At 42.7% G+C, this 24,665-nt stretch overlaps 2 protein-coding genes across 3 annotated transcripts; one reads left to right on the top strand and one right to left on the bottom strand.

Annotated features, from left to right (window-relative positions):
• The first annotated feature begins 1,954 nt into the window (after positions 1-1,954).
• On the top strand, positions 1,955-3,729 carry LOC134354116 (ferritin heavy chain-like). Its single transcript, XM_063062897.1, has 4 exons — positions 1,955-2,201; positions 2,616-2,762; positions 2,864-2,989; positions 3,310-3,729. The coding sequence occupies exons 1-4, from the start codon at positions 2,100-2,102 to the stop codon at positions 3,466-3,468; spliced, it is 534 nt and encodes a 177-aa protein (XP_062918967.1). The 5' UTR covers positions 1,955-2,099; the 3' UTR covers positions 3,469-3,729.
• Positions 3,730-8,981: 5,252 nt separating this feature from the next.
• LOC134354113 (ferritin heavy chain-like) lies at positions 8,982-23,083 on the bottom strand. Of its 2 annotated transcripts, XM_063062895.1 has the most exons (5): positions 22,380-23,083; positions 16,885-17,031; positions 15,552-15,677; positions 11,832-11,874; positions 9,231-9,400 (listed from the first exon to the last, which is right to left on the bottom strand). In XM_063062895.1, the coding sequence occupies exons 1-5, from the start codon at positions 22,629-22,631 to the stop codon at positions 9,366-9,368; spliced, it is 603 nt and encodes a 200-aa protein (XP_062918965.1). In that variant the 5' UTR covers positions 22,632-23,083; the 3' UTR covers positions 9,231-9,365. The 2 variants fall into 2 exon arrangements, with proteins under 2 accessions (XP_062918964.1, XP_062918965.1); XM_063062894.1 differs by lacking the exon at positions 11,832-11,874 and having other exon boundaries at positions 8,982-9,400.
• Positions 23,084-24,665: the final 1,582 nt, after the last annotated feature.

Below are 24,665 nucleotides of genomic sequence, written 5' to 3'. Positions count from 1 at the left end.
TTTAACTTTAAACGACAACATCGAACCTGCCTCAACCACTTCTGCTGGAAGCTCGTTCCACACAGCTACCACTCTCTGAGTAAAGAAGTTCCCCCTCATGTTACCCCTAAACTTTTGCCCTTTAACTCTCAACTCATGTCCTCTTGGTTGAATCTCCCCCACTCTCAATAGAAAAAGCCCATCCACGTCAACTCTATTTATCCCCCTCATAATATTAAATACCTCTATCAAGTCCCCCCTCAACCTTCTACATTCCAAAGAATAAAGACTCAACTTGTTCAACCTTTCTCTGTAACTTAGGTGATGAAACCCAGGTAACGTTCTAGTAAATCTTCTCTGTACTCTCTCTAGTTTGTTGACATCTTTCCTATAATTCAGTGACCAAAACTGTACACAATACTCCACATTTAGCCTCACCAATGCCTTGGACAAGCTTAGAGTACAGTGGATTCTGGTTAATCGGGCCTTCGGTTAATTGGGACAATTCTTATAGAACAAAAGCAAACCAAGAAAATAACCCGGGTCTAGCAGATAAGTGCAATTACAAAGAAAGCATGGCAATGCCTTGACTTCCTTAGGATTCTGTGGAGATTCAGCATGACACCCAAAACTTTGACAAACTTCTAAAGATGTGGAGAGTATATTGACTGCCTGATCTGGAAAGACCAACGTCTTTTGAATGGAAAATACAAAAAATAGTGGTACTGTACAGCCCAGTCCATCACAGGTACAGCCCATCCACGTGAAATGCTGTTGCAGGAAAGCAGCATCCATCATCAAGGATCCCCACCATCCAGGACATGCTCTCTTCGTGCTGCCCCCATCAGGAAGGAGGTACAGGAGCCTCATGACTCACACTTACCAGGTTCAGGGAGAGTTATCACTCCTCAAACATCAGGCTTCTGAGCCAAATAGGATAACTTCACCCAACTTCACTTGCCCCTTCCTTGAAACGTTCCCACAGCCTAAGGACTCACTTTCAAGGACTCTTCATCTTATGTTCTTGATCTTCATTGCTTACTTATTTATTTATAATTGTGCATTTTTTTCTTCTGTGTTTGCAGAGTTTGTTGTCTCTTACACACTGGTTGAACATCCAAGTTGATGCAGTTTCTCATTGGTAGTTATTATTCTATTGAGGATTTATTGAGTATACCCACAAGAAGATGAATCTCATGGATGTGTATGGTGACACAAACGCTCTTTGATAATACTTTGAACTCATCTTGAATGTTACAATAAAAACAAAGATTTGGAGGAGCATAGTATGATGGCAGTCCATTCAGTGTCTGCGCTGATTTTGTTCATTGCATACACAGGATGAATTCCTCAGTCGATTACTATTAGGAACTAATACACATCATCCTTGATGAAGATGGCGAAATTTGTCATTGAAACATCGATTATAATTGATACCCAAGAAGAGTTTATTTAACTCTTTGCACAAAACCTTGGCTAATTGGGGCAGGGGCTTAACTGGTCCCGACATGTCCCAATTAACCGGATTCCACTGTACATTATTAAGGATGAGGTTTAGGGTGACCTGGAAGCACATGATAAAATTGGCAGCACGGGACGAAATTCTGCTGTGTCATTGGAATCTGGGCATTGGTGTCTGAATCAGACTCTCTGGGTCCCAGTCACTCCTGTCACTACTGTTCTACTGTCTACCCGGCTCGCGTACCCTACCAGTCATCTCTGGCCAGCTCCTCACTCATCCCTCGGGGTGACCTTATGTCCCTGTATCCCTGCATCACTCATTCCAATTCAACTCTGATTCTTTTTGCTCTCAACCTTGTCCAGTGGGTCGAACAGCATCCGTGGCGCCTGCGTTGCGAAACCGGCGCTGCAGGAGTTAACGAGCCGGCAGATTTTTTTTGCTGAATCATAATGATGGGCGGTCTCATGGTGGGTGGTGGCTCAGCTCTTTAAATAGAGGAGCGGCGGGGGCTGGAGCTCAGAATCCGGGTTGTATTCTTGCTTCAACAGTGTTTGAACGGAATAGAACCCAGACCGCGCCAAAACCTCCTTACCTTTTTTTTAAAAACTAAAAAAGAACTTTTTTTGAAGCAACCTTTTTTGTACCGAACTCGTGCAGGATGTCTGCTCAAGTGCGCCAGAATTACCACCAGGAATGCGAGGCCAGCGTCAACCGGCAGATCAACATGGAGCTGTATGCCTCTTACGTCTACCTGTCGATGGTAAGTCATCTAACTAACCCAGTGGGGAAGCTACTCTTAAAATGCATGTGTGTCTGGCCTCGGCGGTGAGGGGATAGTCTCTCTGGTACTACTGAACACTTGTGTCGAACGGGGAAAGAAACTTTATGCCAAGAGCTTTTGTTTCATGGTTCATGGGTCTTTGTTCTCTGCTGCACTATAGCAGCTCCACACGCACACTAGATAATGGCCGCTGGAGGGTTGTACAAAGGGAGTTGCGACTCCGCTGACGATTTGTAGTGAAAGTGCACGATTTCTAATCTTAAATAATTTGTAAATAGCCCGGCCCCGTCGTTGTGATTGTTCTGCTCCGCGCCGAGCTTTGGTGCATCTGAGTACTCTTTAGTATCTCCGGCGTGTTTCAAGAAGCTGATTTCAGTCTTTAACTACTTCCAGTTTGCTTACTTCGATCGGGATGATGTGGCGTTGAAGAACTTCGCCAAGTTTTTCAAGGATCAGTCCCACGAGGAGCGGGAACATGTAGAGAAGCTGGTCAAATTCCAAAACCAACGTGGAGGACGTGTTATCCTCCAGGACGTTGCGGTCAGTGGCTACTTATAGTCGCATTCTTTTTGAAGTTGTTCCTGAACAAGTTTAATTTTTTTTAATATTTCAAACTTTTCCTTGTCCCCCTCCCCATACAGAAACCTGACCGAGATGAATGGAGCAATGGCCTGGAAGCTGTGCGGTGCGCTCTTCACTTGGAGAAGACCGTGAACCAGTCTCTCCTGGAGCTCCACAAACTCGCTTCTGACAAGAACGACCCTCATGTAAATATTGACCCGTTTGCTACACAAGAGCTAGCTTTTTAAATCTGAAATTAAGCATCTCCCACAACTAATCGAGCGAGACCGTGCAAACTGTAAACATGTTTACAGCGCGGATCACGTAGTACATCACGATGGTACTTGCTTTTCTCTCAATAAACGGTAGAAACTTTATCAGTTAAGTTCTGAATTTTAAATGTAGGGGATCATTTTTAACTCGAACAATAATTAATTGGCCTCGTGCTTTGTTAGTTCCAAAGGCATTACTTATTTTTAGTTTGATAATTGGGTCTAAAGACAAATGCTGTTCGTTTTTCTTTTAGATGTGCGACTTCCTGGAAACCCACTTCTTGCATGAGCAGGTCGAAGCCATCAAGAAGCTTGGAGACATGATCACCAATCTGACCCGCATGGGGGCGCCCCAGAACGGCATGGCCGAGTACCTCTTTGACAAGCATACACTGGGAGAGGAGAGCAGCTAAAACGCCAAACCTCAGGAAATCAGTGTGCCTGTTCTATTTTCAGCATACTTCAATACCTTTCTCTTGATAGATGATTCTTTTAATTGAGTCGGTTTTTGGTAATTGTCATTTTTGAATTGGGTGTTCACTTGTTTGTGAAATAAGTGAAAAGGTATTTCTACTGTGAGATTTTCAATCTTTGTACCTGGTTTCTAAAAGACATTTGTAAACCATGTGGCACAACTGAGGATTTGTTGCTTAAATAAAAGTTGGTAAAAAGTGGGTTGTAGCAATGCTTTTACTATTTCCTTCATTGAAAGTGTCCACTTGTTTGCCTTGAAGTTTTAGGTCTGCTGATACTGGAAAGCCAGAGCAACACCCACAAAATGCATGAATTTGCTAGGTCAGGCAGCTTCTGTAGAGAGGAATAAACAAGGGATTGTTTCTAGCCAAGACCCTTCATTAGGACACTTTCAACAGCACAAACAAGGAAAGGTATCGATAGATATTTTCCTCTTCTGCCACTAAGAAGGAAATGACTTTTGAAGGTGCTAGAAGTTGGGTTGGTGATTTTTAGGCCTTGCAGAATGATTTTTTTTTAATAAAACTGCTTTGGTTCCTGAGGACTGATACAGAATCCAACCAACATTAGTGGTGTTGTATGATCCAATAATAGGCTACAGCTCCCTATTGGAGAATAGACGATGCTACCTTGAATCTCTCAATGTTTTGCCTCTTAATTTATGCTGCTTTTGGAAATGGGTTCCAGTGCTTTTCCAGGCACTAGTGCACAGAAGTCTAGGTTGTCTTGCGACTCTATCTTCCCTGTAGAAATTCCATAGCCTTGGTTGAATCAGGAGGCTTATTTCATTCCAAGAATACATAGTCATACTTTATTGATCCTGAGGGAAATAGGAATTCATTACAGTTGCACCAACCAAGAATAGAGTATAAATATAGCAATATGCATATGCTGTTGGGTTTTTCTTGGGGGATGTAAACTACTTCATGATTGAGTGTTAGCATTTTTCTCATTTTGCAACCTTTTCATCTCAACTTCTAGTGCACTTGGCTGGGCATTGTTGTAGGGTGTCGATGTAGAAAACCTACAGTACACTACAGGCCCACAAGCTGTGCTGAACATGTCCTTGCCTTAGAACTACCTAGGCTTACCCATAGCCCTCTATTTTTCTAAGCTCCGTGTATCCATCCAGGAGTCTCTCAAAAGACCCTGTTGTTTCTGCCACTGGCAGCCCCTTCCATGTACTCACCAGTCTACATTTTTTTTTTAAAAAACTTACCCCTGACATCTCTGTACCTACTTCCAAGCACCTTAAAACTGTACCCCCTCGTGCTAGCTATTTCAGCCTTGGGGGGGAAAGCCTCATATGGCAAGCAAGAAGCACTCCAACATATGCTGTAAATTTCCAGAATGACATAAAATAACCACTTCTGGACATCTGACTGGACAAACCTGACCAGCAAAAAATGAGAAAATCTGTAGATGCTGGGAAATCTAAGCAACACACAAAAATGCTGGTTGATCTCAGCATCTAAAGAGTATTTTCTCCCCACTGATTTCTCTCCTGGCACTTATCCTTGCAAATGGAACAAGTGCTACACCTGCCTATACACCACCTCCCTCACTACCATTCAGGGCCCCAAACAGTCCTTCCAGGAGAGGTGACACTCAGATGTTGGGGTCATCTGTATCCAGTGCTCCCATTGTGGCTTCCTGTATATTGGTGAGACCTGATGTAGATTGGGAGACCGCTTCGCTGAGCCAGAAAGTGCAGGATCACCTAGAGGCCACCCATTTTAATTCCACTTCCCATTTTCACGTGTCAGTCTTTGGCCTCTACTGTCACAATGAGGCCACACTCAGGTTGGAGGAGCAACACCTTGTATTCTGTATGGGAAGCCTCCAACCTGATGGCAAGAACATTGATTTCTTGAGCTTTCGGTTATGCCCCCACTTCACCATTCCCCATCCCTTTTTTCCTCTCTCAGATTATCTTTGCCTGCTCATCTCCTCCCTCTGGTGCCCCTCCCCCTTTCCCTTCTTCCACGGCCTTCTGTGCTCCCCTATTAGCTTCCCCCTTCTCCGGACCTGTATCTCTCTCACCAGTCAACCTAACACCTCCTACCCTGGGTTTCATCTATCACCTTGTGTTTCTCCCTCCCTCACCCACCTTCTAACTGACTCCTTATCTCCTTTTTCTCCAGTCCTGCTGTAGACTCTCAGTCCGAAATGTCGACTTTACTCTTTGCCATAGAGGCTGCCTGGCCTGCTGAGTTCCTCCAGCATTTTGTGTTGATGTCCATCACGACTTGCCAATCGCTTTCTAATATTTGAAAAATAATTGTGGAAGAGACTTCCTCAAATAATCCATTTTTACCTAATCCTCTTGCTCTAAATTGACCAATTTACCACTCCTGAAACTAGCAACTAACTTATCTGAGACCCAAATTTGAACTGTTTCCTTCAAGATAAAGACAATTCCATCTCGTAATAGCGACAAGTTGAAAGCTCCTTATCTGAAAATCCAAAATCCAAATTCTTATCGAACGCTGACATGACATCACAAATGGAAAATTCCCAGGTCTCAGCACATCACAAACAATTCTGAGAAGTGATGTCACATGTAATGAATAGAAGTTAATTGAAAAATAGGAAAACATTGCATGAAGTGAGGAACGGAGATCTTGATCATGTATCATTAATGTTGGAGTGAATATGTGCCGCTTAACGGTATGCTGATCATAAAACAAAGATTTGTCACGATGAACTGAAAATTGAAGGTAATTGTGAATATTCTGCAAGCTGGTTGCAGAAATTTAAGAAAAGGCATGGCATTAAATTTTTAAAGCATCTGCTGATCACGAAAATCTAGCACCACAACAAGTCTATGTTGCTGATTGGTTTTATACCTTTCATAAAACCAAAAGAAATAATAAAATACAAATAGAGTGTACTGTAATCTTTTGCTCAAAACGCAGCATCGTAGGTGGGGACTGAAAGCCTGCCGTTGTTTGTTATTGTTCAACAGCAGATTCAGATATTCTCCCAATGCTGCTTTTGTTACCCTGCACACATTATATTTTCATTATATGAATGGTGTGTAATAATGTTTATTGTTAAGTACATATGTGTGATGAACAAGTGTAAAACAAAGACAGCTGACCAGCAGCACATAAATTCACAGTTGGAAATGATGACAAACCCAAGCTTATTATATATTCCAAAGTGCAAAAAAAATCCAAAATATCAAAACATTTCTGGCCCCAAGCATTTTGGTTAAGGAGTACTCAACCTATTTGATCAAATTTCTAAGCTATGATCACAATGTATTTGTGAGGGCTTACTCTGGACAAAATTATTGACATGTTTCCCACATTTTAACAGTGAATATTGTAATTGGAAAACACTGTGAAACATTCAGGCGAGAATTTGAAAGTGACCACTGAAATGGCAGCAAAATGCTGGAGGAACTCAGCAGGCTAGGCAGCATCTGAGGAAAAAAACTAATTCAATGTTTTGGGCTAAGGACTGGAGAAAAAATGATGAGGATTCGATTTAAAAGGTGGGGGGGGGGGTGGGGAGACCTGATAGTTGAAACCGGGAGGGGGAGGAATGAAGTAAAGAACTGGCAAGTTGATTGGTGAAAGAGATACGGGGCTGGAGAACGGAGAAGACAGAAGGCCATGGAAGAAAGAAATGGGGGGAGAAGCACCAGAGGAAGGTGATGGGTAGACAAGGATATAAGGTGAGAGAATGGTAAAGGAGAGGGGGTGGGGCATTACCGGACATTTGAGAAATCGATGTTTATGCCACCAGGTTGGAGGCTACCCAGGCAGAATATAAGATGTTGTTCCTCCAACCTGAGTGTGGCCTCATCGCGACTGTAGAGGAAGCCATGGATTGACATATCGGGATGGGAATGGGAAGTGGAATTACGATGGGTGGCCACCGGGAGATCCTGCTTCTTCTGGCAGACAGAGTGTAGGTGCTCGGCGAAGCAGTCTCCCAATCTACGTCGGGTCTCACTGATATACAGGAGGCCACACCAATTACAGCACATAAGAAATCTTGCATATTGGAAATCTAGACAAACACACACAAAATGCAGGACCCTTCCTGATGAGGGATCTCGGCGCCGGATGTCGACTGTGTATTCATTTCCTCCAGCATTTTGTGTGTGTTGCACCAGTTACAGGAGTTACTTCTTCTAGGATAGTCACAGTGGCTTGTGAATTCTTGTATGCTGTCTGGAACTTACATCTTGGTAGGGTCACCCATCTATCAAGTACAGTCTGGTGGCTGCCATGCATCAGCCTCCCCACATTGAACAAAATCACACATAGCAATTTTCCATTAAGGAAATCCACCATAACATCCTGAATTATGTCCCGTGGTGATCCCAGATCAGTCTCTACAGCCACAAGTAGACAATCTCTTAACTGGACTATTTTCTAACTGGGGAGAAAGTTGAAAAATCAGAGGTTCAGAGAGACTTGGGTGTTCTCGTACAGGATTCTCTAAATGTTAACTAGCAGGCTGAGTCGGTGGTAAGAAAGGCAAATGCAATGATAGCATTCATTTCAAGGGGACTAGAATACAAAAGCAAGGATATAATGCTGAAGCTATATAAGGCATTGATCAGACCACACTTGGAAGTATTATAAGCAGTTTTGGGCATCTTATCCTAAGAAAAGATGTGCTGGCATTGGAGAGAGTCCAGAGGAGGTACATGAGAATGATCTCCAGGAGTGAAAGGGTTAACAAATGAGCGTTTGATAGCTCTGGGCCTGTACTTGCTAGAGTTTAGAAGAATGAGTTGGAGGGATCTCATTGCAACCTATTGAATTTGTTTATATCTGCATTTGCACAGTTTGTTTACAGATTATAGTTCCTGATGTTTACAGTTTACAATTACTGTTTTATAGATTTGCCAAGTATGCCGTAGAAAAAAAATCTCAGGGTTTGTATGTGCTGACATGTATGTATTCTGATAACAAATTTTATTTTGAACTTTGAAAATTGGGGGGTCTGGATAATGTGAATGTGGAGAGGATGTTTCCTATAGTGGGGAGTCTATGGCCAGAGGGCACAGAATTGAGGGATGTGCTTTTAGAACAGAGATGAGGGAAAATTTCTTTAGCCATAGGATGGAATTTATTGCCATAGACAGCCATGCAGGCCAAATCATTGGGTACACTTAAGGCAGAGGTTGATAGGTTCTTTGTTATTAAAGGCATCAGAGGTTACAGGGAGAAGACAGGAGAATAGAGTTGAGAGGGATAATAAATCAGCCATGATGGAATGTCAGAGCAGACTTGATGAGCCGAGCAGCCCAATTCCCATGTCTTATGGTGGTATGATCATTTTTGACTTGAGTGATTGCATACTACTACTACTACAGGAGTTAATCCTGCAAATCTACCCTTCCTGAATAAGGACATAACTGCCATACTCATGCACTGACTAAGTTCTCCTCCTGATCCAACAAAAACAGCAGACAAAGTGGTCCAGTTTATCAGGTTTTATTTGGAAACAGATGGCAACATGTTCTACACACAGTATTTTTCAAAGTCATCTTTAATCTGGCCCTACATTAACCAGGATTAGATTGGCAACAATTGTTCTAATTTAACAGTGGGGGCACTGGGATCTACCGCAACACATCTCTCAGGTGAATATAGGAATCTTTTCTGTAGATTTGGAAAGATTTGCAGAAAATGATAAAAGCCAAGCACAGGGCATTCCCTAAGAGGATGCATTTATCAAAGCATGTCATTAACTGTCCCCACCCAGAGAGTGCTTGTCGAACAGGTACTCTCCCATACCATCCTCAGGAGCTCCCAATTTCTTCAGGTTGGTTATGTGATCCCCAAGCTTCTTAATGGCTATGACTTGTTCATTCAAGTAGTTTGCCTCCAAGAACTCGCATAGCTGTAACAGGAAGAAAACGTAACCATGAGGAGTTTCTCAACATCATCGCTTAATTCATCCAACACGGGAAACACAAACTCCAAAACCACCACATGCTATGACTGTTAGGAGTATCAATCACTGCTCTTTTGACTGAATCAGAATCAGGTTTATTATCACCGGCATGTGATGTGAAATTTGTTAACTTAGCAGCAGTAGTTCAATGCAATACATAATCTAGCAGAGGAAAATATAATAATAATAAATAAACAAGTAAATCAATTATGTATATTGAATAGATTTAAAATAAACATGCAAAAACAAAAATCTCTATAATTAAAAAAAAAGTGAGGTAGTGTCCAAAGATTCAATATCCATTTAGGAATTAGATGGCAGAAGGGAAGAAGCTATTCCTGAATCGCTGAGTGTGTGCCTTCAGGCTTCTGTACCTCCTACCTGATGGTAACAGTGAGAAAAGGGCATGCCCTGGGTGCTGGAGGTCCTTACTAATGGATGCTGCCTTTCTGAGACACTGCTCCCTGAAGATGCCCTGGGTACTTTGTAGGCTAGTACCCAAGATGGAGCTGACTAAATTTACAATCCTCTGCAGCTTCTTTTGGTCCTGTGCAGTAGCCCCTCACCCCCTCCATACCAGAGAGTGATGCAGCCTGTCAGAATGCTCTCCATGGTACATCTATAGAAGTTTTTGAGTGTATTTGTTGACATAGCAAATCTCCTCAAGCTCCTAATGAAGTATAACAGCCTTCTTTACAACTGCATCGATATGTTGGGACCAGGTTAGCTCCTCAGAGATCTTGACACCCAGAAACTTGAAACTGCTCACTCTCTCCACTTCTGATCCCTCTAAGAGGATGGGTGTGTGTTCCTTCTTCTTACCCTTCTGGAAGTCCACAATCAGCTCTTTCGTCTTACTGACGTTGAGTGCAATCTTGTTGCTGCGACACCACTCCACTAGTTGGCATATCTCACTCCTGTGCGCTGTGTCGTCTCCATCTGAGATTCTACCAACAATAGTCGTATCATCAGCAAATTTATAGGTGGTATTTGAGCTATGCCTAGTCACACAGTCATGGGTATCTAGAGAGTAGAGCAGTGGGCTAAGCACAAACGCCTGAACCGCATCAGTGTTGATAGTCAACGAGGAGGAGATGTTATCACCAATCCGCACAGATTGTGGTCCTCCAGTTAGGAAGTTGAGGATCCAATTGCAGAGGGAGGTACAGAGGCCCAGGTTCTGCAACTTCTCAATCAGGATTGTGGGAATGATCGTATCCTGACATAGGTGTTTGTGTTGCCCAGGTGGTCTAAAGCAGTTAAGATTGCATCTGCTGTTGATCTATTGTGGCGTTCAGCAAATTGCAATGGGTCCAGGTTCTTGCTGAGGCAGGAGTTCAGTCTGGTCATGACAAACTTCTCAAAGCATTTTATCACTGTAGATGTGAGTGCTACCGGGCGACAGTCATCAAGGCAACTCACATTATTCTTCTTAGGTACTGGTAAAATTGTTGCCTTTTTGAAGCAAGTGGGAACTTCCACCCGTAGCAGTGAGAGGTTGAAAATGTCCTTGAATACTCCGGCCAGTTGGTTGGCATAGGTTTTCAGAGCCTTACCAGGTACTCCATTGGGACCTTCTGCCTTGCAAAGGTTCACTCTCTTTAAACACAGCCTAACGTAGGCCTCTGAAACAGAGATCACAGGGTTATCAGGTGCAGCAGGGATCTTCACAGCTGTAGTTGTGTTCTCCCTTTCAAAGCGGGCATAGAAGGCGTTGAGTTCATCTGGTAATGAAGTATCACTGCCATTCATGCTATCGGGTTTTACTTTGTAAGAAGTAATGTCTTGCAAACCCTGCCAGAGTTGTCACGCATCTAATGTCGCCTCCAGCCTCATTTGAAATTGCCTTTTTGCCCTTGAAATAGCCCTCCACAAATCATACCTGTTTTCTGGTACAGGCCTGGGTCGCCAGAGTTGAATGCCACAGATCTAGCCTTCAGCAGACAATGTACCTCCTGGTTCATCCATGGCTTTTGGTTTGGGAATGTATAGTAGGTCTTTGTAGGCACACACTCATCCACACAGGTTTTAATGCAGCATACTCATCCAAGTTTGAAGAAGAATGGTGAGACAAATTTCAAGTTCTAAACTTCTCACAAATCAGATTGGTTATCATGTCTCTGAACCTCTGTATAAGCAATCTTTTTCTGATATCTCTCACTGGCACTCCTCTGATTTTAATCACTATCTATCAGTGTTAATGTGCCTTTATTTGTCCTTAAGAATGTATTTATTTTCAAATCTTTCTCCCTCTACTACTCTTAGTATGTTCCTTAAAGGACAGCTCGACTGAGCTTCTGGTCATCTCAGATTCATACGGCACAGAAAATGGTCCTTTGGCCCAACGTGTTTTGGCTGACCATCTAGCTATACTTACCCTTTAAAAGCATTTGGTCTGACAGTTTCTGTGCACATCTCATCTGAAAGATATTACATCCAAACACTTTTAGCTTCTATTAATTTCTATGTGTAAGAGAGCCATCTACTGATCAAAAAGTATAAACTTTTTCATAAACATGAGAAAATCTGCAAACGCTGGAAATCCAAAGTAACACACGCAAAATGCTGAAAGAACTCATAGCAGGAGCTATGGAAACGAATTAACAGTCAACGTTTTGAGCAAAGACCTTCTTCGGGACTGAGTAGGAAGTGGTGGGGGGGGGGAGATGCAACAATAAAAAGTTGAAGGGAGGGAAAGGAGGCTAGCTGGAGGGTGATTTGTGATGGCAGGTGGGTAGGAAAGGTAAAGGACTGGTAAAGAAGGAATTTGATAGGAGAAGAAAGTGCACCACAGAGAAAGGGGAGGAGGAGGGGACCCAGGTAGAAGTGATAGGCAGGTGAGAAGAGGTAAAAGATCAGAATGGGGAATAAATCTCTTTTACAGAAGGGAGAAATCAGTATTCATGCCATGAGGTTGGAGGCTACTCAGATGAAATTTAAGGTATTGATATCCTGCTACACATAAATATATTTATGGAGAGTTACAAAACATTGAAGTTCCAACTGGATCTTTGAATATATAAATATTGCTAATGTAATTTTATTTATTAAATATAAAACTGGGCTCTATCCCAATTTGTGCAAAAATAAACCAAAATTGCCTGTAAATTCAGTGGGCTTTGAACCAAAATCCCTATGATCGAAAGAAACACACTTTGATGGTTCTGTCCTAATATGTGGTTTGGTGCAAAATTTTATTTGATATTTTGCCAGACGCTAGAATTAAAAAAAAATCTACATAAATTCCAAGGTGCAGTTTGCTCACTTGGGGATGAGACCAGTATATTTTAACCTTAAGATGAATATCAATAAGTCATAGAGCACTATAGCACAGAAACAGGCCCTTCAGCCCATCTTGTTCATGCTGAACTGATACTCTGTCTCATCCCATCAACCTGCGCTTGGACCATAGCTCTCTGTACCTCTCCCATGCATATACTTTTCCAAATTTCTCTTACATGTTGAAATAGAACCTGCATTCACCATTTCCACTGATAGCACATTCCACGCTTTCACCCTCTGAGTGAAGATGTTTCCCCTCATGTTGCCCTTAAACATTTCACCCTTCATCCTTAACCCATGACCTCTAGTTCTAGTCTCACCCAACCTCAGTGGAAAAAAGCCTACTTGCATATACCCTATCTATACCCCTCATAATTTTGTATACTTCTATCAAATCTCCTCTCATTTTCTTATAATGTAGGACAAGGATTCCCAGCCTGGGGTCCATGAACCCCTTGCTGAATGGTATTGATCCATGGTATAAGTAAGGATGGGAACGGCTGCTCTAGGGAATAAAGTCCTAACCTATTCAACCTTTCCCTATTACACAGATCCTCAAGCCCTGGCAATATCCTTGTAGATTTTCTCTGTATTTCAATCTTATTGATATACTTCCTGTACATAGATGCACATAAATACTCCAAATTAGACCTCACCAATGTCTTATACAACTTCAACATAACATCCTACTTCCTGTATTCAATACTCTCACTCTCTCACTTCTGAAGGCTGATGTGCCAAAAGCGCTTTTTACGACCCTATCTACCTGTGAGACTGTTGTGTATATAATTTTTTTTATTATTTGAATAATCTTGTATTAATGTATGTGTGTGTGTTTGTGTGTATATATATACACACACACAAACATATAGGTTAAGCATTTTTGGTTCATTTCAATAATTCATTATGGGTTATACTGTACGTATAAATACGCAAATTGCCTACATCATTATGCTACCAATTGATAAATGCGCACCTCGCTTAAAGTAAACCCGAAGTTAGACTCACATGTCTTCCTCTAAATGAGTTTAATATTTTGAAGTTACAAAACATAACAGACACCACTTTCAAATAATTGTGGATCTGTACTCCCAGATCCCTTTGTATAGGCAACAGACATAATAATAATAATAATACTTTGTTTCTTGAAAATGGAAAAGCTTCTTTATACACTTCAAATAATCAAGAAGTGCCAAGTTCACTACATGGTGCAGAGAAATTTACTAAGGAGAGCAAACTGTTGAGGAGGTTTCAATCATTGGTTTTATTACCTGGTATTTAATGCAGAGTAACTGATGCGGGACTGGCTTTTGTAAATTATTGATAGGAAATTCAGTCCAGGTTTTGCTCTATTGTGTGTAACTTTTGTCTACCTCTCATGAGGGAAACGATGTGTGCTCTCCTTCCAGGTTCATTGTTGGTAATCAAGGCTGGGGGGAATTTAAAGTATACTCTTCCAAGGTGAATGACATCAGGCAGAATTATAAAATTTCTCTTCCAACATTTCTACAGATGTATCGCGGAGAGCATTCTAACTGGTCTGGTACGGAGGGGCCACTGCACAGGATTAGAAAAAAACTGCAGAGGGTTGCAAACTCAACCAGCTCCATTACAAACACTAGCCTCCCCAGCATCGAGGACATCTTCAAAAGGTGATGCATCAAAAAGGCAGCATCAGTCATTAAGGATCCCCATCACCCTGAACATGCCCTCTTCTCATTGCTACCATCTGGGAGGAGGTACTGTCTGGGAAGACACACACTGCATATGCTGGTCCTAAGGGAAGGGCACTGCATTCGAACGGTCTCTGTCTCTCCCTCAGTGCTGTCAGAGGATGATACCAAAGTTCTGGGTCTGCGATTTATGAATTGGACCATGGTTCGCTTGGATTTTTTCTGTTTTCTGTTTTTGATATTCTGTGTTTTCACCCATTCTTTCTTGCTTCCATTTGCACTACAGGTATTTGTTTTTTTGTGAATGGGGGACAGTGGTTTGAAGTTCCTGTTGCTGTGCCATTTGTACAATTTGTTTTTTTTTTGTGTGGAGGGGGGTTGATGCTTTTCTTTGAGTGGCTTCCATGCTTTCTTTGCTTCATGGCTGTCTCGAGAAGATGAATTTCAGAATTGTATACTGCATACATACTTTGATAATGAATGTACCTCGAACTCAGTGCTTTAGGAACAGCTTTTTTCTCTTCACCATCAGATTTCTGAACGAACAATAAACCAACCCACAACCAGTACATCACTATCTTCTTCATTCTCTTTCCCCATGTCACAACATATTTGTGATTCTGACAAGGATTGATAAATGTATGCTGAGAACCACGGTCCAATTCATAAATCACAGACCCAGAACTTTGGTATCATCCTCTGGACTTTTTTTCTCAAGCTGTTTCTCAGTTCCCCTTTGAACGTATCTGTTGAAATTGCTTCCTTGAATGTTCAACCAGAACATTTCAGATCTCAAAACATTTTTATTTTCACTGTTATGGCTAGACTGATTTTTTTTGCCAGTTATCTTAAATCTGTTTCTCCAGAATTGAGTCAATTGAAGTACCTCTGAAGCAACAAAACAAAGTGCTGGAAGAACTCAGTGGCTCGTACAGCATCTGTGGCAGGAAATAAATACTCAATGTTTCAGATTGAAACCGTGTTTCCTGATGATGTCTCCTTGGACACCACCTTCAGGCCTTTTACTCTCCGTAGACCTTTGCATTTCCAACTGCTGCCTTTGAATACTCCTCCAAACTACGCACAATAAATTTGAGCATAAAATCACTCTGCCCATGATTTGATGAGGTTTACATACTTACATTTGGATCGTTCTGTTCACTTGCCAGCTTGTGCAGGTTCAGAATGCTTTGATTGACCTCTTTCTCAAGCTCCAATGCATGCTCCATTGCCTCTAAGCCGCTGCCCCATTCATCCTGGAAAGGTTTCTGAAAACACGAGAAGCTTCACAGCGTCCAATAGAATGTATGATTGGGGCTCTATTAACAAACAGGTTCCAGCTCCACCTCTGACACAAAGTGCCTGTACTGTGTAACGTGTATAAAATCTATATCACTTGTGTCGGCTAAAGCTCCTCCCAACCTCTTTCAACAAGAATGATAATGGCAAATAATGCTGCCATATACAGGCCCTTCTGTTCACAAATAGAAATTAAGTAGAAAAGGCCATTTTGATCTTTTGTATCTGTTCTACCATTCATTAAGAACATGGCTAATCAGAGCTGATGTAATTCCAGTAAGAAGACATTACTGTTATTCTCAAACTCTCTTGCATAAAGCCCAATGCGCTATTTGTGTTCCTTATTACAATCATACAGCATTCATCCTAACATGCTGACTGCATTGTCCAGTGAGTTAGTCCCATCTACCTGCATTTGGCCCACAGCCCTTTAAACCTCTCCTATTCATATCCTTATCAAGATTTGCCCACCTCAACCCACTGGCAGCCCACTCCAAATACACACTACCCCTTGTGAGAAGAAGCTGCCCCTGATGTCCCACTTAAATCTCTTGCCTCTGGCTTTAAACGCATGCCTTCTTGTTTTTAACACCCCTCCCCAGGAAAACACTACGTGCTTTCACATTGTGTGTCCCTCATGACCTTTTATACCTCTGCTTTCCCTGCACAACGTTGTCATAGGGTTTGGAGGCTTGCGTGCCTCAATGTCCCGGAGAGCTATGTTGGCTGGAGTCAGGGTCTTGTGCTTTGGCTCCTGGTAGGGTCACCCATGCCAAGCAGGTCAAAGGGTAGAAGCCAGACTCAGAGTGGTCCACAAATCCTCTGGGTTTGGGGGTTCAGCTCAGGGCTAACAACCCTGACTTATCAAAAAGCGATTGTTATGGAAACAGCAATGAAGAACCTTTCTGTACAGACGGAGATAGAGGATCTTCATTGCTTCCCTAAACACCAGCGGCATAATGGACAGTAAGTAATTAAGTTACCCGCACTTTGACTTCAGGGATTCAATTGGATTGACACACAGGTCACTCTGCACACCGACACTATTACCGAAGTTATACTGAAAATGACTTACGATCACCTATCCAACACCCTCATCTTGTAAAGTTATTCTTATTTCAAAAGACGGGATGAGAAAAGTGATGAAGATGATGGGGATACTTCTCTCCCACTAACCTTGATATCATACAGGACAATGCTGCCTCCACGCATATTCTGAAACTCCATCAGCTTCTCAGCATGCTTCTGCTCTTCAGCAGACTGCTCCAAGCAAAACTTGGCAAAGTTTCTCAAAGCAACATCATAACGGTCGAAGTAATATGACTGAAACAAAAACAAGCAATGTTGGTACTGTAAATTTAGTGGGACGAGTCACATAAAGCCTTGTGGCTGTAACTGCAGCTTAGTCAGTAGGAAGATTATTGGACAACTTTTGACTCCCCACATCTTCCGCCAAGGACGGTCCCAATCTCAACTCCAAAAGGCGGAGGCTAGCAACCCCATCCCGTAAAACCCTAGAGCTACTGTAAGGCCAATAGACCTCATCCCAGGAAGAGGAAGGATAAGCATAGACCAAGATAAAGGTCTACACCTGGGGACAACTTGAAAGATTGGGCCAGGACAGAGGACTCTGGCGAGCTGCTGTCAGCGGCCTATGGCTCAGTAGGGGTGATGGGCTTAAGTGAAGAGGTTTGATTATCCACAGCCCTTCCAGCATCATACGTCAGGAGGATAATGGAAAACTGTCCATCTGCGTGGGTGAGTAGACCTACAACACTGAAGAAAATCATAACAATCCTAGATAAAGCCTATTTCACTGGAGCACCAATATCACCCTAATTTTTTACACACTCCATCACATTGCATTGTAGCATCTAATAAACCTACTGCAATCACAAATACTTCAACAGTATTTTCCACAAGTGCAACCACCACCACCTCGGAGGACAAGGGCTGATGATGTTTGGCAAAGGCATCAATCCTGTCCGTCTCCAAGTTGAATACTATCCTGGCTTGAGGTAAATTGTCTGATTGCTCCTCTGTCACTGGGTCTTAACCTGGAATTTCTTACGCAACAACACTGTGGAAGCACGTTCACCAATAAGTCAGTACTTCATGTGGCAAACTACCATCACCTTTTCAAAGGGAATCAGGAATGAGGATTACATGTTGTTCCTGCCCCTGACAACTGTAGCTCCTGAATATCATATGTAACGTTCTCAAAGTGCACACCACTTTGGGATAACCCATCTTCCTTTCACTGTTGTTGGTCAAGATCCTAGGAATGTGTACAAGGTGATAAGAGGCCTAGACCGAGTGGATAGCCAGACACTTTTTCCCAGGGCAGAAATGGCTAAGACGAGGATGCATTATTTTAAAGTGTTTGGAGGAGAGTTTAGGGGGGATGTCAGAGATAATTTTTACAGAGACTGGTAGCTCTGTGGAACACCCTGCCAAGGGTGATTGTAGAGTCAAATGTACTAAGGACATTTAAGAAACTCTTAAATAGGCATATGGATGATAGAAAAATGGAGGGCTATGTAGGAGGGAAGGGTTAGAGTGAGTTAAAAGGTCAGTGTGACATTGTACACTGAAGGGTCTGTACTGTGCTGTAATACTTCATGAATCCTAACCAGCACTTCTGTGTTTCTATCTACAACCAGGGCACCCGACCAGCTTCTTAGCACTCCTAAAGATAGTTTACTGAAGCTCAGCTGTAGCACTCTCTCCTCTGAATCAGAAGGTTGTGGGTTTCAGTCCCTGTATTGAGTGTGCTATCCATTGTTGAAAATGTCTTCTTTCAGATAAGATGTTAATACTCATCTGCCCTCCAGGTGGTGTATTTTTTAATTCACTTTCAGAATGCACACCCTTATTTATCATATTTTTGATAAGAGTGTTGGTTGTTGGTTAAGTTCTATGATTTGATCACAGCAATGACAAGTCAGGATAGTGTGTTACATGGAGGGGAAGATATTCCCATTCTTTTGTTGTGTGTGCCCTTCCTGCTGATTGAGATCACAGCTTCGGCAGTTGCTGTAAATGACACAAAGTGCAGACGCAGTGAAATGGTGGTGGAGAGAATGAATGTTTATGGTGGTGGATAGGGTGCCAACCAATTATTGTTCTGGGTAGGTACAAGCTTCTTGAGTTATGATGGAGCCATACACATCCAAGTTAGTGAAACATTCAAAATGTGGAAGAGCTTTGAGGTGTCAGGATATGAGTCAATTCTCCTGAAGCTGTGACTGGTCCATTTGAATTTCTGGTCAAATTTGGCCTCCAGGGTACTGATGAAAACTCAGCAAGTAATGCCATTAAATGCCAACCGTAAATGCTTTGAATCTCTTGTTGGAGATAGCCATTGCCAGACACTTTTGAAAATAATCCAATTGGTACAATTTTGAGAAAGAGCAGGATTTTTGCTCCCAGTGTCCTGGACAATATTTCTCCTTCAACTTCCAATACTAAAAGCACACTAACACTCCCATGCTGCTGTCGGGAGCATGTTACGCATAAATTAGCTAAACCGCTTCTTATATTACAAACAGTTATTAACCATTACTATAATATCGTTCAGTGGCACTGCATTAATTGTGGAAATTCCACAATCTTCACGCTAAATAAACTTTAATCTTCTTAGCACTGAAAGTTGACATGTGACCCTATAGGTGGTATTAACTTTGGTATGTAGCATCAATTATGCACATGACATCGAATACCTCAAAACAACTTTGTTGGGTTTACCTCTGGCTCGTATTTTAATAATCCAAAATGTTTGTTCAAAAATGGTAATTTCAGACATCTAATTCGGTAATTGGTCTTCAACTTAAAAGGTTAAGTTGTTCTTTCTTTAAGGATGATGTCTGTAGTATATTACATCTACTTTTAGTTCAGGTGTCTAGGAAACAGCATTTGCTTCTGTCATCCTGTTCCTTTTTTGCAAAGATAGCCACTGAGTTTGGCCTCAATCTCATCCGAGAATTATCTGTTGCCATAGTTTCTATTGAAAATGTTTTATTTGAAACAAATGCTCTATTACATGTCACTTCTAAAGTAATTGCTCACACTTTATTTTTGTATTTGTAAAATGGGGCCAACTGTTTCAATTCTAATCCTCATTTCTGTTCCAACATTTCGGTTCATGGTCTCCTCCTGGCAGGTTGAGGCTATTCTCAGGGTGGAGGAGCAGCACCTAATATACTGTCTAGGCAAGATATTGGAGCAGAATTAACCAATTCGGCCCATCAAGTCTGCTACATCATTTCATCATGGCTGATTTATCATGCTTCCAACCTGATGGCAAGAACATTGATTTCTCCAACTTCTGGCAACTTTTTTTTTCTTTTAGTCTCCCCCCTTCCATTCCCCATCTGGTCTGTTACCTCTTCTCCTCACCTGTCTATCACCTCCCTCTGGTTCCCCTCCTTCCTTTTCTCCCATAGTCAACTCTCCTCTCCTATCAGATTCCTTCCTCTCTAACCCTTTTCCTTTCCCACCCATCTGGCTTCACCTATCACCTCCTAGCTAATTCTCATCCCCCTCCTCCCACTTTTTTTATTCCAGCATCTTCCCTCTTCCTTTCCAGTCCTGATGAGGGGTCTTGGCTTGAAATGTCAACTGTTTATTCATTTCCATAGATGCTGCCTTTCCTGCTGAGTTCCTTCAGCCCTTTGGATCTGCAGAATCCTTTGTGTTTATGATTTGCAAACCTGTTGGATTGCAGTAGAATGGGTCATACAGCACAGAAACAGGCCTATTGGCCTACACAAGTCTGTACTGACCTTCAAGCACCCATTTACAATAATCTCATTTTAATCTCCCCATATACACTGATGTCGAACTACACACCTGGGGCAATTTACAGAGGCCAATTAACCTCCCAACCTGTATATATTTAGGATGTGGGGTGGAACTACAGGATAAATTCATTCAGATATAGGGAGAATGTACAAACTCCACAGAGACAGCACCAAAGGCTAAACCGGAGTTGTGATGCTGTAAGAAAAGGGGTGAAACCTGGGCCACGAGCCAAGACACTATGGCAGTCGATAGTATGAATTGATAATGGTGTTGAGAGGCAATGTATTGAATTTTAAGGAGTGACATTTAGATTATATGAGCATATACGATGCATAACACTGCTGGGATTAGGTGACATTTTTGTATTTGTATCCTCCTGGAGTTATTGAGACTGTATGAAAGGATTAGAGCAGGGTTTCCTAAACGTTTTTATGCCATGGAGTCTATTAACTGAGGAGTCCATGGACCCCAGTTGGGAACCCTTGGATTAGAGGCACTATGCAGCCTTTATATGCTTGCTTCACCACTTAATTAGTGTTGGAGAATGAAGGGAGATTTGATAGAGGTATACAAAATTATGAAAGGTATAGATATGGTCAATGCAAGCAGACTTTTTCCACTGAGGTTAGGTGGGACTAGAACAAGAAGTCATGGGTTAAGGGAAAAGGTTAAATATTTAAGGGGGGATTTGGAAGTGCGAGGTTCGATAAGTACTTCAATAGGAGGGGTATGGTGGGTTATGATTCAGGCTCAGGCAGATAGAACAAGGCAGAATAACCTGGTCAAACAACAGGAATTCTGCAGATGCTGGAAATTCAAGCAACATACATCAAAGTTGCTGGTGAACGCAGCAGGCCAAGCAGCATCTCTAGGAAGAGGTACAGTCGACGTTTCAGGCCGAGACCCTTCGTCAGGACTAACTGAAGGAAGAGTGAGTAAGGGATTTGAAAGCTGGAGGGGGAGGGGGAGATGCAAAATGATAGGAGAAGACAGGAGGGGGAGGGATAGAGCCGAGAGCTGGACAGGTGATAGGCAAAATATCCCCTTTTGCCTATCACCTGTCCAGCTCTCGGCTCTATCCCTCCCCCTCCTGTCTTCTCCTATCATTTTGCATCTTCCCCTCCCCCTCCAGCTTTCAAATCCCTTACTCACTCTTCCTTCAGTTAGTCCTGACGAAGGGTCTCGGCCTGAAACGTCGACTGTACCTCTTCCTAGAGATGCTGCTTGGCCTGCTGCGTTCACCAGAATAACCTGGTGATTGTTTGGCATGTACTAGACCGGCTGAAGGGCCTGCTTCTAGGTCGTGATTTATGGCTCTACGTGGGCTATGCTGGATATTCCTGCTGGTGTGTGACGGTTTCCCTACCGGGATATAATGTACATTGGTGGATTTTGTTAAGTGGAACGTGTCCAGTCTCTTTACTGGGATGGTCAGGTTTTCCCTGCTGGTGCTCGGGAACTATGGTCAAATTATGAGGTCCTGTTTTCTCTGCTGGTATCTTTCAGTAAATGTGATAAGATTGTCTAGTTCTTCCTGCTGGTATTCGGGAAGTATGTTGAAATTATGAGGTCTGGTTCTCCCTGCTAGGACTTTTCAGAAAATGTGGTAAGACATTCTCGTTCTCCCTACTGGTATTCGGAAATGTGTTCAAATTAGGAGGTCCTGTTTCTCTGCTGGTATTCGGGAAGTGTGGTGAGACTGTCTAGTTCTCTTGCTGGTATTTAGGGAAATGTGTTCAAATTAATGAGGTCTGGTTCTCGCTGCTGGGATTTTTTCAGAAGATGTGTTAAGACAGTCTAGTTCTCCCTGCTGGGCCGGGAGTCTGTGACCACCCCGCTGGGGAGTGAGAACCTGTCTTCTCTCTCACCATGGACAGGTAGACGTAGAAAGCGCTGAGCTCCTGATTGATCTGCTGGTTGATCGCCTCCTCGCACTCCCTGGAATAGTTCTGGCGCACCGAGTGACCGTGGCTCTGCCCGCACTGAGCTGCCCTCCGGGGCTGCCCCCGCCCCTCGGTCCAGAGCGGCGGGCCAACCCTGCACTGGAGGCGACAGGGCAAGCCCCGTTTCGGGAACAAGCCCACCGCCACAGCCGGCCACGCTCGCCACAAGCTCCCCATAGCGTCGCCAACGACAGCCCGCCGTCTCACAACACGGTCCCTGATTGGCTAGTCCTTGTCAGCGCACCACCATATTTGGAGGGTCGTAGGGAATGGGAACCTGCGACCGCCATCTTGAGAGTGGCAGCTAATTCTTCAACACCGCTTTCCTTTCCTTTCCAGTCTTAGTGAAGGGTTTCGATCCGAAAAATCGACTGTTTATCTCCCTCCGTAGACACTGCCCGATGACTCTAGCATTTTGTGCCTGGTTCCTTTCCCCGCCGAATTTTGCCAGAATTTGAATGCGGTGTCCGCGCTGAATCTTCCCCAGTCCGCCAGTTCGGTCCTGATGCAGTGTGACTCGACCCGAAACGTCCACCGATATTTATCTACAGTATTTTGGCGTTATATAATTCCGCTCCAGATTCCAGCTTCTGCAGTCTCTTGATCCTCCATTTTAGGAGCTCAGAGGCGGGGTCGCCATTTTGAGTGTGGCCCTGGAAGTTCCAGGGCAAGACCTTGAAGTAGTGGAAGTAAAAATGTTTTGCACTTTTCCAATCGACATAAGACTAGCTATGAAGGGGGCATCTAAAGTTCAAAGTAAATGTATTATCAAAGTACATATATGTCGCCATTTACAATCCTGAGCTTCATTTTCTTGCGGGCATTCACAGTAAGTACAAGAAACAGAATACAGTCAATGAAATTCCGCACCCAACAGGATGGATGAACGGCCGATGTGCAAAAGACAACAAATTGTGCAATACACGTTGAACACCCCTAATCCAAATTGCTTGGGGCTGTAAGTTTTTTTGGAATATATAATGAGATAGCTTGGGATCGCCATCATTTTCAACTCTGAATTTATGTGCTACCAATAAGCAGTCAATGTCATCACACATGTGTATGGATGCAGCTGTTCAGCGTGATTTTCATTAGCGAAGATCTTTCAGCAAACTCATCAATGCTCATTCTTTGCTTCTTTGTGATCAGCAGATGCTTTATCACCGCCAATCTTTAAAAAATTAACGCCTTTTCTTAAAATTCTGCAACCGACCTGCTGAATATTCATAATTTTCTTAAAGTTTCAGTTCATCGTGATAGGTTTTCACTTGTGTCATGATCAGTGTACCAATAAGCAGCATATGCTCACTCCCAAGGCTGATAAATCCACTCTCTATAAACAATCACGATCTTCAGTTTTCGCTTTATGCAATGTTTCTATTTTTCATTAGCTTCAGCAAATTAAATATGTGAGGTCACTCCTTGGAACTGTCATCTGCAGAAACCTACGCATTGCGTGGCAACCTTCCCAGCGCCATGAGGAATTCTCCATTCATGACATTATGTCAGCGCTCAAAAGAATTTTGGATTTTGGAGGTTTTCTGATTTTTGAATTTTGGATAAGGGGTACTCAACCTGTACAAAAAGAGAAAGACATGATAATAATAGTAAATACCTAATCAATAAATGTCAAGAACATGAGATGAAGAGACCCTGAAAGTGAGTCCATAGGTTGTCGGAACAGTTCAGTGATGGGGCAAGTGAAGTTGAATGAAGTTATTCCCTCTGGTTCAAGAGCCTGATGATTGAGGGGTAATAACTGATCCTGAACCTGGTGGTGTGAGTCTTGAGACTCCTGTACCTTTTTTTTTTGATGGCAGCACTGAGAAGAGAGCATGACCTGGTTGGTGGGGGTACCTGATGATCGATGCTGCCTTACTGTGACAGTGCTCCCATGTAGGTGTACTCGATGGTCGGGAATTAAATTAAGCAGAGAGCAGGACTCAGCTCAGAATTCAAAGGGAGCACTTGGAAAATTTGAGGAGGTAAGACAACACCTGAGGTGGTAACTGTTGAATCAGTGCCTCGGGTGGCAAGACCAGGCTGTTGATATCAAGCATTCAGAGCAGTTTTGGAGTTCCCACCAAATGAAGATTTAATTCCTTAAGTATATGCCATCTCTATTTAAGAGCAATGAATAATGCAACTAGTACAAACTCCTAACCTTTTGCTCATAAATTTGCATATCTTTTCTTTCAGAAACTTATCCAT

This window comes from Mobula hypostoma, chromosome 11 (assembly GCF_963921235.1).
Source record: "Mobula hypostoma chromosome 11, sMobHyp1.1, whole genome shotgun sequence".
Taxonomy (NCBI): Eukaryota; Metazoa; Chordata; class Chondrichthyes; order Myliobatiformes; family Myliobatidae; genus Mobula; species Mobula hypostoma.
The sequence above is the reverse complement of the archived record's forward strand: the minus strand, read 5'-3'. Positions and strand labels throughout refer to the sequence as shown.

Bases quoted from the DNA above. Each gene is read 5' to 3' on its own strand.
- LOC134354116 (XM_063062897.1), top strand. From the start codon at position 2,100: ATGTCTGCTCAAGTGCGCCAGAATTACCACCAGGAATGCGAGGCCAGC. The intron at 2,202-2,615 runs GTAAGTCATCTA...AACTACTTCCAG, and splicing joins CTTACGTCTACCTGTCGATG to TTTGCTTACTTCGATCGGGA. The intron at 2,990-3,309 runs GTAAATATTGAC...TTTTTCTTTTAG, and splicing joins CTGACAAGAACGACCCTCAT to ATGTGCGACTTCCTGGAAAC.
- LOC134354113 (XM_063062894.1), bottom strand. From the start codon at position 22,631: ATGGGGAGCTTGTGGCGAGCGTGGCCGGCTGTGGCGGTGGGCTTGTTC. The intron at 17,032-22,379 runs GTGAGAGAGAAG...TTTTTGTTTCAG, and splicing joins TCTACGTCTACCTGTCCATG to TCATATTACTTCGACCGTTA. The intron at 9,401-15,551 runs GTAAGTATGTAA...TTCCTGTTACAG, and splicing joins GTGAACAGAACGATCCAAAT to CTATGCGAGTTCTTGGAGGC.